Source organism: Ceratotherium simum, chromosome 36 (assembly GCF_057802395.1).
Source record: "Ceratotherium simum simum isolate JZ-2026a chromosome 36, ASM5780239v1, whole genome shotgun sequence".
In the NCBI taxonomy this organism is placed as follows: Eukaryota; Metazoa; Chordata; class Mammalia; order Perissodactyla; family Rhinocerotidae; genus Ceratotherium; species Ceratotherium simum.
In genome coordinates this window covers 28,222,046-28,234,598 of record NC_141935.1, presented here as the reverse complement: position 1 = coordinate 28,234,598, position 12,553 = coordinate 28,222,046, and the positions used below count along the sequence as shown (strand labels likewise).

Genomic DNA, 12,553 nt, shown 5'->3' with positions numbered 1-12,553 from the left:
TGTAATCTGTTCCAACCTTTCTTTGCCAATGCCAGCGCAGCACTGCCTCATGGTATCTTATTCTGGAAAAGGTGACCTGTAAGGAAGTTTACAAAGTATTCTTTAATGGCTAACCAGATGATTAAAATGAGGAAAAGTCTTAAATCCAGGTCTTACCATGGTATAGAGAGGGATAAAGGTGGATGGCATAATGGTGTGAAGAAGTCTCTCGATGTTCTTTCGGAAGATGAACCACCTTGAGTTGACATGTGCTCGCATCTGGAAAAATGTAAGAGTCTTATAGAATACCATGAACTAAGTACCGTTATTTCTTGACTACACTTATTATTGCTTTTCATTCCCATTCATCACAAAGCCAGACACAAAGTGGTTAAATAAACTCATCCCCAGTCCTTTTTAGTAAATGTCGATGGTATAGGACATTGCCCTGAGAAGGAGGAGCACTTGAACAAAACCTGTTAGGGAACTCTGTCTTGCTAAGGTGTCGATATGAGAACTCTATTTCAGCAAAGGGTTTGTTTAACCGGATCTGTGGATAGTCCGTAAGCCCAAAGTTTTGACTAATTTGCGTTGCTTCCTGGTTGGTTTCGAATATTATTTACGGCAAGAATGGTCTGTTTAAAGCTATATTTGTCTTTTTTTTTTTTTTTGTGAGGAAGATCAGGCCTGAGCTAACATCCATGCCAATCCTCCTCTTTTTGCTGAGGAAGACCGGCTCTGAGCTAACATCTATTGCCAATCCTCCTCCTTTTTTTCCCCCAAAGCCCCAGTAGATGGTTGTATGTCATAGTTGCACATCCTTCTAGTTGCTGTATGTGGGATGCGGCCTCAGCATGGCTGGAGAAGCGGTGCGTCGGTGCGCGCCCGGGGTCTGAACCCAGGCCGCCAGCATCGGAGCGTGCACACTTAACCGCTAAGACACGGGGCCGGCCCCGCTATGTTTGTCTTGACCTAGTCCATATTCAGGGCAAATATTGTGTTGTAGCTGTCTTGTTTTTTAGGACACAGGCAAGATACATCAGTGAAGACTTGAAGTATCTTATAGAACTTCGTTCACCACCTATGAAACAATTCTGCTCAAGTTGAAGTCCACTTTCTTTCTTTCTGTCTTTGGGAGATGTAGAAAACAGCTACACTCTTTTCTTTAAATTTATCTTGTAAATTTTTTCGTTTGATTATTTAAAAACTATAACCATAACCATTTATCATGAGCTTTTCATCTGACTGGCTCAAAATGGAATTGTGTTCTTCTTCTGAGCATTAATCTTCTGACCATGAATTTCTTTGGTATTACGTATTTTTTTCAGTGCTTAAGGCCACGAAGATAGCTGACAGTACTCTAAGTTTGTAGCTTATAATGTTAAGAGTGGAAAGGTCATTTAACATTTCTTAGATTTTCTAAATATGTTAACAAATATCAAAGTTATATTTTCATTAAAATAGCATATTACCAACTCTACTAAATATCCAAGGTTTGAACCTGTGAATTATAGGAGACCAAAACCACATATTTTGTCATCTTTCTTCCCGCCTAATTGTCCCTGAAATGTAGAGAGATATGATGTATGTGGGTCATTGTCACCGTCTCCGTAGTCACAATCCACCCACGTGTAAGGAATGTTGTCTGTGTGTGTGTGTTCTTTTCATACCTATTCTTATGCGGCGTGCATGAGATGGGGCTGGAGCAAAGAAAAATTAAAGAAAAGAACGTTTGTTAGAATATTAGTGATTGATCTCGTGGAATAAGCCAAACTCCTCACTCACCTCTATGTAATTGTACATGGATAGGTCTGAAATTGCATGGTCATCTGGAATTCTAATTCTTGAGAATTCAGGAAGACACATACCTAGAAACCAAGTTAAATAATACATCATTTCCAGAACAGTTTACAAAAATGTGCTGGACTCTACAGGGGCCAAATTAAATGGTATATTCTCTACTAATGTTCTCTACCTTTTAAAACTATGGGTAACCAGGCTGGATGACTAGCAGTCTACAAACACTGAGCAATAACACACAGGCGTTTCCTATGGTGATTAAATAAAAATTATGATAAAGTTAATATTATACACACTTGTTGACTAGTAAATCATTATTTTCCTTATTTCACAAATGGAAAGCAGTTCCTATAAATGACTATAAATGACCCCCAGTCCTGCTTAGAATTTGCTACTCTCCTTTTATTCCCCTTCCCACCCCATGCACATTTGTTTCATTGTACCTAAGACATCTTATTAGCTTAAACATCAGCTCCCCCGTTATTCTGTGAGCTCCCACAGGCAGGGACCATGTTTTAGTCATGTTTGAAATCCTAACCTGGTATATATAAATACAGAAGAAATATTTGATAGATTAATGACTAACTAACGTCACTTTCACATGGCCAAACAACTCTAGTCACTAAGGATGCCATTTCTAAAGTCAGAGGATCTGGCTGCAAGTCCCAGCATCAACACTTCCTTGCTACATGACTCAGGGCAAGTTATTTAACCATCCTAAGCTTAAATTTCCTCTGCTGTAAAACAGGGACCAAAAATATTAGGTATGCCCCATGTTTTTTGATGAGGACCAAATGAAAAAGTGCATTAAAAAATAGCAAGATACCCAACACATGAAATGATCAATGGTGTTAGTTATTTATGTCTTAATTATTATTGTTTTAGCTTTGTTCTCTAGTAACCAAAACTAATGTTGACAGTATGTTCTGATATATGAACCCTCCATCCACCTCCATCATCCTTATCACATGCAAACCACTCACACGAAGGCGAAGAAAGGAGGAGACAAAACGCCTCTGGATCTAAGCATCTGAGCGAGATGACTGAGAAGGAAAGGAAGAAAACCAGAATAAACTGGCCCTGGAACCTAGAATCTCATCAGATGCAGACACCACAGTGTCCAATGACTCCCGTACACCACAGCAAACAGTCCCTGTGAACTTCGCACCAGGCTTTTTTTAAAAAAGCTTTCCACAAATCACTTTATTTAATCTTCACCACAACTCTCTGAAGTTCGTACTCTTTATCCCCACTTTATAGATGGGGAAAAAAAGAAAACCTGAGACTTTAAAAACAGGAAGTGACCTGCTCAAGGTCACAGAGCTAATCAGTTGGCCGGTCAGGACTAGAATCTGTGGGTTGAAAGCCAGTTCACTGAGTCTATCCTTCCCCTGAAATGGGTTTAAATTCAGGGGTAGGCTTTGAGAGCAGGTGGTGCTGAGAAGCGGTAAAAGTGATCCAGTTCTCAGGCTACGTTTGCAATTGATTTTACAGATGAAAATTGTGGACGTTTAATTTAATTTCAGAATTACATCGAAAAATTTAAAACTTCAGTATTTGTAAAATTAAAATATTGGTGGAATCAATTTTAATCAAAAGGCAAAAAATGGAAGTATCAGAGGCAACTTTTGACAAGGCAAAAAGCAAAAAAGCACTGGGGTTTCTAGAAGTGTTTCTGAGGACACGCTGGAGGGGATGCAGGCAGGGGTGCTACCTGGGTTGAAAGGGAGAGAAAGGAGCACATCTTGGCTAAACTTTGGTCCTCGGGACTTTTATCTTTGTGTGGATCATTGCGTAGACCTTCGCATACAAAACTTGAAAGAAAGTATGTTTCCCTGTCTGGGAGTAACTTGTCTGATACGGGCAACAACAGAGACATAGGCTGTTAACAGAAAAATTTATAATCCCAAACAGGAACTACATGTCATGGGTTTGCAATCATCCAGGATCAGACATAGGCCCACAATTAATCAGCAGGGCTAGTTCACATTCATTTGAGAAGTTTTACTTACTAAGGTCATTATTGAATTTATCCATTAACTCATCAAATATCAAGCAGTCTTCAAAGCCCTGAAATTTAAAAGAAATGGGAAAAAATAAACTGCAAATAATAAAATCTTCCTAGCAATTTTGAACAGATCTTCCACTGGTGAGTATAATTTATAAGATAGTTACCTCAACCAGCACACACCAGTCCAGTAGTCACACTTGGTGTTGAATTATGATTATAAAGGACCATCAACTGTGTGCTTGGTGATTTTATCTTTGCCCAATTCATATATATATATATATTGATTATAATGATTTAGAATTTGATCAAAATTTTAAATTATGGTTGTAATTTTGAGGGATTCCATTGCTTCTTCAAGAAGCCAGGATAATTATATTGTTCCACCAGGAGTTTTAGAATCATATTTAAACTATTCAGGTCTTTAAGATTCACATTTAGAGCAATCTAATGACAAGATTGGATTCTCATATTGATTTAGTTCCCATAAGCCAAGATTAAAGCAAATTCCAGTATCAAGAAGTCTACACAATGAGTAAGGTACTACGCAGTGGGGGAGAAGAAAATCAAAGCTGGGCTTTCCTGCTTTCTAGGAATTCAAACTATAGTTTTAGAGACAGTATAAAAATATGCAAAAGTGGGGCCGGCCCCATGGCACAAGTGGTTAAGTGCACGCACTCTGCTTCGGTGGCCCGGGGTTCGCTGGTTCGGATCCCGGGTGCACACTGATGCACCGCTTGTTAAGCCGTGCTGTGGCGGTGTCCCATATAAAGTAGAGGAAGATGGGCACGGATGTTAGCCCAGGGCCAGTTTTCCTCACCAAAAAGAGGAGGATTGGCATTAGACGTTAGCTCAGGGCTGGTCTTCCTCACAAAAAAAAAAATATGTAAAAGTTGAAAGATTAGATATTTTTCACATCAATTATAGAGATTACATCTGAAGCAAATAAATTTACTTGTCAATTATACAAACTGCTAATGCTGTAGGAATTTAGAGATGAGAAATACTATATAGGGCTGAGATAATAACACTTTTAAATTCTTTATTTAAAGAATTCATTTACTCCCTGAGAATCTCTATGAAGTAGGAACTATTAGAATCCCAATTTTAAAGATAAGGAAGTAAAAACAAGTTAGTTGTGCAAGAACATATTTTGATAAATCCTGTACCCAGGGTTTAAACCTAGGCCTTCTAATGCCATAGCTTGGGCACTTATCCACTACGCTAAAATTGATGTGTTCTTATGTTTTTATAAAACAAAATGTTTACCACTACTTTGTAGAAAAGATAATTGATTAGATTCACAGGCCATTTATACTTGGAATATATCCCAGTCACCAAAACAACATATGACTAATGACTATAAGTTAGTCATCATTAAGCTGTTAGTTATCAAACATATACATATGAAATAATTGTCTGCCTAGACAACTATTTTAGGATTCCTTGAAATTAATGTTTAATATTTGAACACTATTTCTTTTCTGAAATATTTTTTCTAGCTAGAATGGTAAAACTTCCATGAAAACAGTAGGATTCAATGTCTAATCTGTTTTATAGTTTTAGTTAACCCTGTCATTTGTGTTTTCCTTCCTTTTGGAAAAGAAAAGTGTAGAAAAAAACATAATTTGGGATCTTTTTCTTCCTTTGAGCCTAATATATATACTCACGCATAATCTCTAGAAAAAAATCTATTTTAAAAATTAAGTCTGGAATTGCTGATAGCCAAGTTTCCGAATTTCAAGCTATCACTACATTTTCCAACCGAACAGAATGCTATCTTATACTTTCTGCTTTTTTCTATGTTACATTACTGGATCAAGTAATCTAAGACTTGACTAGTTAGCTGGTATGATCGTTAAATACATTGTTTTCTCAGAGATTATATGGGGATAGCCTCAGACATGTTTTCTATTTAAGACTTTTTATTTGAGACTGATCCAGAAAACTTTCAGGCACTTACCTGATAAAGAACTTACCGCATTCATTCCCTGCCCAAAAAAGGGCACTATGGCGTGAGCCGCATCTCCCATCAGCACACAGTGAGATTTCAAGTGAAAAGAAGAGCATTTTACAGATATCATGGGCTGGGCGGGCAACAGAAAGAAATCTTGTGCCAGGGCTTGCCTTCAGAGGAAAATAACCAGAATGTAAAGATGTTAAATTGGATATTAACTACTGTACAATTATTTTGGATTTACTGACTTTATGACCGTAGGATTTTATTGAAAAATATATAAGAACACCAGGAAGAAAACCGGAAAGGGAGAAACTGAAGTTTCTTCTAGTCCCCAAACTCCGTTGTTCTAATTACCTTCTTGGTTTGCAACAATGCTAATTACATCTGAAAAAGAACAAGTTTGGCTACCTTTGAATAACTTGCACTATGTCTGTGTTGTATGTCATAAAAATTCCATTATCATGGACGTGGGTGGTGCAATTTTCAAATACATTGGTGTGTTTTGGGTTTTCATGGAAAAATTGAGATGCTGTTGTACATTTGATTATACTGCAACAAACCAAAATTAAAATTAACGTGAATGTATATGTTTTTGGAAATGGACAATTGTATTCAAGCTAGCATTTGTCAAGCATCTACAGAGGTTTTAAGGAAGCTATAAGTAGAGAAACAGTACCTACATTCAAGGATATTAAATCTTCTTGGAGAGGCAAGAAATAGCCACAGAACAAGTTTAAAAAGTAAATAAAGGCTAAATTTTGGTATGCAGAGATTTCCCTTCCGGGTTGGAAAAGGAGAGATCAGTACAGACGATTGAATTAGTCTGCAGGAAAGGACGAGAATTGATAATTTTCCGAGAAATGCTACGGGCTGGCAGTGGGCCATACCTTTTACATAATTAGCTCATTTAATTTTCACAACAGCCCTAAAATGTAAGCATCCTGATGCCCATCTTAAAGATGAAAAATCTGAGACTCAAGGAAACAAGGGGCAGAAGCAGTATTAAAATTTTCCTCCTTCTGCAGCATTGTGCTACCTCCATGAAGACATCATTGGAGGTAGGAAAGGAGCTGGATTCCAGGAGGGAGGGACAGGGTGAGCAGAGGCACTGAATGAGACCAAGTGACAGGGCCCATATGGAGGGCGATGTTGGCCAGATGGGCCAGAGGAGCCATGGGTCGTAAACCAGACAACTAATACAATTAGCTATCAGTTTGGGGGAAACTTACATGTGCCACGCCCTGTGCTGAATGATTTATAGGCATGATCCCCCTTAGTCCTCACAACAACCCTTTGGGGCAGGTACTATTATCTATTGCCATTTTACTACGAGGTGTCTGAGACGTAGGAAAGCTTACACAGCTAGGAAGTGGTGGACCTGAGCCTTGAGGCTGCCGCTGTACGTGCTGTGCCAAGGATTTGTGTGTCCAGCAGCGGAAGGAAGCTTAGCCACGTTCTGTGGCACACGCAGCCCCCAGCGGCCTGAGAGCCTGCACAGAACACATAAAGGCCTGGAGACGGTGGTGACCTGTCTTTCTCAGGGCAACTGGCCACGGCCTGGGGATTTCCTGGTTCCTGGTTGCAGCATAACATCCACTTAGACTTGACTAATATGGGCTTCCCATCCCCATCACTGCAGGACCCGCCATTTTCCCCAAGACTGAAGTAAGGTGCATAATCTTGATCTGAATTTTGAATAATTCAAACCAATGGAGCAAAAGGTCCGACTGCACATCTTGAAACTTACTCTCCAATCAGAGGGATGGAATCCGGAAAGTACTTCTGGAAGAAAGCCAGCACGTCACTGCTAGTTAGAAGCTTTTCAAACTCTTCAAAGGGCATGAACAAAGTGCACGTGAAAGATTTGTTCTGTGGGAAGAAGAGGGACGGCGTGAGAGAACAGGCGATGGCAGCGCCAAAGTGGATCCCCAAATCGCGGGGTTCTTGCTGTGGCCGAGGTGCCCCCAGGAGGAAGGTCCAAGCAGACGGGAAAGGCACTCTCGCTTTCTTCCCTCAACTCCCAAAGAGAAGTTCTGCCAAGTCCCACGGATACTCTCCAGCTTCTCGGTGATTAAGAGAATTTCTACACCGTAAACTTCAGCCATTTTCACCCACCAAACGCTACGCTCCTTAGATTACTAATAGGTTGGTTGGATTGAATTTCTTCTCCCTTTCTTTCTCTAATGTTCATTTTAAGATAGTATTAGGAGGCATTGGACCCCAGGACTGCTGGCAGGAGAAAGAAAAAGACCAACTAGCGAAATAGATAGCTATGTGTCTATAGCACAAAGGTCGCTGGGTCTCCTGCAAGCACGGCCATGCTCTCTTTGGATGATATGGATCTCAATGTCCCACAGACCTCAAGGACTGGATGCGCTGCCTAGTATAGAGCCTAAATCTCGTTGGCTTTATTTGGAGGCCAGTTCCTCCTACACTGCCACAGGAGAGATGATGGTCAGGCACCACCAGCCATAAACTCCTGTTGGTCATTCCAGTATGTTAAGTCTCCACAAGGTAAAGCATCGGCATTCCTTCAGGCTTTGCCTCAGTAATCCCAAAGTTTCAAAGTTACCATTACTAAAAAGACTAAACAATGATGTTAGGTATACACATACTATGTACAAAATTAAGTAAAGAAAAACATTAATTATAGATGCAAAATTACGGTTGATGAGAAATTCTATACTACCGTGTTAGGAAGTGCAATCATCATAAAGGTATTTCTAGGCCAAATATGCAGATAATTAGGTTCCATGGCATACTGCAGAGAAAAAAATGTATATATGTTTGATTAGTGTATTAATACAGCACATGTATAAAACAAACTCTGCTTATGTTATAATTGTTTCCACAGCAATTGAAATCAGTGTCATATGCACAACGACATGCACGTCTATTGCTGCATAAAGTAGAAGACGTCTTAGAAAAGACTGTGCTCTGCCTGTATAAACTCAACCGTAGGTACGTTTTTGATACCAGGTATAATTCAAGATTTGAGAACTTGCTATAAGAAGACGTTCTTTCTCTCTCCTCCCTTTAGTTCCATACACACACACACACACACACACACACATATATGTATGTACATATATAGAATATATACACACACATAAAAACTATGTATGTGTGTGCATGTATATATATGTGTGTATAATATTTTTATACTTTATTTTTCACCTTGTTTGGGGACTTATTTGTGTGAACAGAAAGGTCCTACATTTAAATTTCATGGCAAAGCAAAATTTTACAAACAAGCTTCTTATCATTTGTTTCCTACCACATAAATAGTGGAGAAAATTCTACAATGAAATAGCAGTCTGAGGAAGTATTGATTGCTTGAGCAGATCAATTGACCCAAAGACTCAGTTGACCCAAGCCCTTGAGGTTCCCAAGGGTTTTATATACATAAGAATACGCAGGGGGCCGGCCCTACGGCTTAGCGGTTAAGTGCACATGCTCCGCTACTGGCGGCCCGGGTTCGGATGCCGGGCGCGCACCGACACACCGCTTCTCCGGCCATGCTGAGGCCACGTCCCACATACAGCAACTAGAAGGATGTGCAACTATGACATACAACTATCTACTGGGGCTTTGGGGAGAAAAAGGGGAAAAAAAGGAGGAGGATTGGCAATAGATGTTAGCTCAGAGCCGGTCTTCCTCAGCAAAAAGAGGAGGATTGGCATGGATGTTAGCTCAGGGCTGATCTTCCTCACCAAAAAAAAAAAAAAAAAAGAATATGCAATTGATTTTCCAATTATTCAACTATTAGTTGAAACTAAATAGTTTTCCAACTATTTGTATTACCTTTTACGAATGGTTAGAGAACACTGACCACGTGTATATCTTACATGGTAAGAGGCACACAGAAAGCACAGCACAGTCTCCTCTCTCACATTTTCACCCTGTTATAGTTATTTGTGTCTTAGGAGAAGAGCCTGTTCCTTCCTGGCTTTTCTATCCCCAGACCCTCAATGAAAGCCCAATACAGAGACATAGAAATGAATAAGTGCCTAACTCTCTGACCTCAAAGATCTTACAATGCAGTTGAATAGGCAGGATGTATACCGACGAAAAGCCAATAACTTCTCTTTGGCAACAATTCAAAAGGTAGAGAGACAACAAGTGATTTGGTGCCAAAGGAGAAGTATAGGAAACAAAAGCTGAGCAGGTAAGTAATTTGTGGGGCTGAAGTGGTTAAAACAAGAGACTAGTAGATTAGATGACAAGTGAAGGACATTGGCTTCAGGGTGGGGTGAACTTGCTGACAAAGTGGGGGCGGCATGAATGAGCACCGCGTTTTAGGTGGGTGGTAAGGAGACCAGCCTGGGTGAGGCCAATGTCCTTGCTTTTCCCTCTTGCTGTCTTTTGACCACTTCTATAATCTTTTTGAACTCCAAAAGATAAGGAAAGCAGAGAAGTGACAGCTGACCAATTTATCATTTCCTGTAATGGCAAAGGTTGAAACTGTTGATTAAAAACAGATCAGAAGAGGGGCCGGCCCCGTGGCGTAGCGGTTAAGTGCACACGCTCTGCTGCTGGCCACCCAGGTTTGGATCCCAGGCGCGGACCAACACAACGCTTGTCAAGCCATGCTGTGGCGGCGTCCCACATAAAGTGGAGGAAGATGGGCATGGATGTTAGCTCAGGGCCAATCTTCCCCAGCAAAAAGAGGAGAATCGGTATGGATGTTAGCTCAGAGGTGATCTTCCTCACAAAAAAAATAAATAAATAAATAAAAGAAATTTAAAAAAAAACAGGTTAGAAGATAATATATGCCTCCTATCTTCACCATTGGCATAAGTAATGGTTTACACATTGTCTTGCTATAGCAAGTGTGATACCAAAAACATTTTGATGTTCGTGCATACTCTATGACCCTAAGAAACAACCCTTTTATTTTCAGCTTCTTTATTACCAAGTCGTGCTCTCAATAGATCTCCTTACTCAACAGCTGTCCCTGGTCAGGGTCATTGTAATCCCCATTGGTCCTCTCACTGTAAGTCCCTCCACATGTAAAGTCTAAGCACAAACAGTTTACTTGCTGTGCAAAAGCAGCTTTATGATGAGCCTCCCATGCAATTCCCAAAAGCACTTGTCTAATATCCACCCAATCCTTTCGCTCACCTCATCTCTCACCTGCACTCCAGGCATCAGAGATGGAGTGAAAGCCTCTGTTACATTAAAGAGAAGGAAGGAAGGAAGCAAAGAAGAAAGGAAGGAAGGAAGGAAGGAAAGAAGAAAGGAAGGAAGGGAGGGAGGGAGGAAGGAAGAGAGGGAGGAAGGAAGCAAAGAAGAAAGGAAGGAAGGGAGGGAGGGAGGGAGGGAAGGAGGGAGGGAGGAGGGAGGGAGGAAGGAAGAGAGGGAGGGAGGAAGGAAAGGAGAAAGGAAGGAAGAGAGGGAGGGAGGAAGGAAGGGAGGGAGGAAGGAAGCAAAGAAGAAAGGAAGGAAGGGAGGGAGGGAGGAAGGAAGAGAGGGAGGAAGGAAGCAAAGAAGAAAGGAAGGAAGGGAAGGGAAGGGGAGGGGAGGGAAGGAGGGAGGGAGGGAGGGAGGGAGGGAGGGAGGGAGGAAGGAAGGAAGGAAGGAAGGAAGAGAGGGAGGGAGGAAGGAAGGGAGGGAGGAAGGAAGCAAAGAAGAAAGGAAGGAAGGAGGAGGGAGGGAGGGAGGAAGGGAGGGAGGGAAGGAAGGAAGGAAGGAAAGAAGAAAGGAAGGAAGGGAGGGAGGGAGGAAGGAAGAGAGGGAGGAAGGAAGCAAAGAAGAAAGGAAGGAAGGGAGGGAGGGAGGGAAGGAGGGAGGGAGGGAGGGAGGAAGGAAGAGAGGGAGGGAGGAAGGAAAGGAGAAAGGAAGGAAGAGAGGGAGGGAGGAAGGAAGGGAGGGAGGAAGGAAGCAAAGAAGAAAGGAAGGAAGGGAGGGAGGGAGGGAGGAAGGGAGGGAAATTTTCATAGGATTGTTTTTAGGCCATGTCAAAATATTCCCATGTCTGGGTCACATTGCTTTGTCAAGATAGTGTTTCTTTAAAAAGGTGAAAGGAGTGATTAAGCACATGTGTGTGGTGATGGATTGTAATTAGTCTTTGATAATTACACACAGAATTAGTAATCCACACAGAAATTGAAATATAATGATGTACGCCCGAAATTTATATAATGTTATAAATCAATGTTACCACAATAAAAATTAATAAATAAGAAATAACAAATAAAAGTGAAGACTTTTCATAAACCACTGATCATTACTATTAAATATGAATACCTAGAAAATAACTGGCTATCTTAAATCTGCATTAGAAGGCATGATTCCACTCAAGTCTGGGACAATTTTTCGACAGAATCCTATTATCCTATAATCCAGAATTATCAGAACCTGAGCAAAGAGACTAGAACCCAGCTGAAAACATAAAATCAGCATGGAAGAATTAGTAAATACGTTTCTGACCAGGAAGAAGAAATAGAAAGACAGTGGAGGGTTAAAATATGGATTTAACTGGCTGATACAGTTTGGTATATACCTGGTGTATAGTACCACTATCCCAAATTGACTAGCTATTTTATAGAGATCTGAATTTCAGTTAGATAGATTAAATCAGTATTTTAAAAACGGATATTTGATATCATCAAGTATTTAACTAATGCTGTTTACTTATCCTTACTTATAAGCCAAGATCCTTATTCCTTCTGTTGGTATTTGAATTTTCCTTAATAAGTTCCTGCATTTATTTGCTTAAGACAATATAAAATATATGTACCACGTATTTGCCTCAGGCCTCATTTGGCTTAACATGGGAACCAGGGAATGAGAAAAACTCAATG

The 12,553-nt window shown here is 40.4% G+C and overlaps 1 protein-coding gene across 1 annotated transcript in view; it reads right to left on the bottom strand.

The window, feature by feature from the left end:
• Positions 1-12,553, bottom strand: part of KMO (kynurenine 3-monooxygenase) — a 45,841-nt gene that overhangs the window by 1,670 nt on the left and 31,618 nt on the right. The window contains exons 8-14 of the mRNA XM_004439604.3: positions 8,437-8,508; positions 7,495-7,616; positions 5,767-5,914; positions 3,792-3,849; positions 1,765-1,847; positions 157-258; positions 17-76 (exon numbers count right to left, since the gene is read on the bottom strand). Of these exons, the coding sequence (XP_004439661.1) occupies positions 17-76; positions 157-258; positions 1,765-1,847; positions 3,792-3,849; positions 5,767-5,914; positions 7,495-7,616; positions 8,437-8,508 (645 nt within the window). The remainder of the gene's footprint in view (positions 1-16; positions 77-156; positions 259-1,764; positions 1,848-3,791; positions 3,850-5,766; positions 5,915-7,494; positions 7,617-8,436; positions 8,509-12,553) is intronic.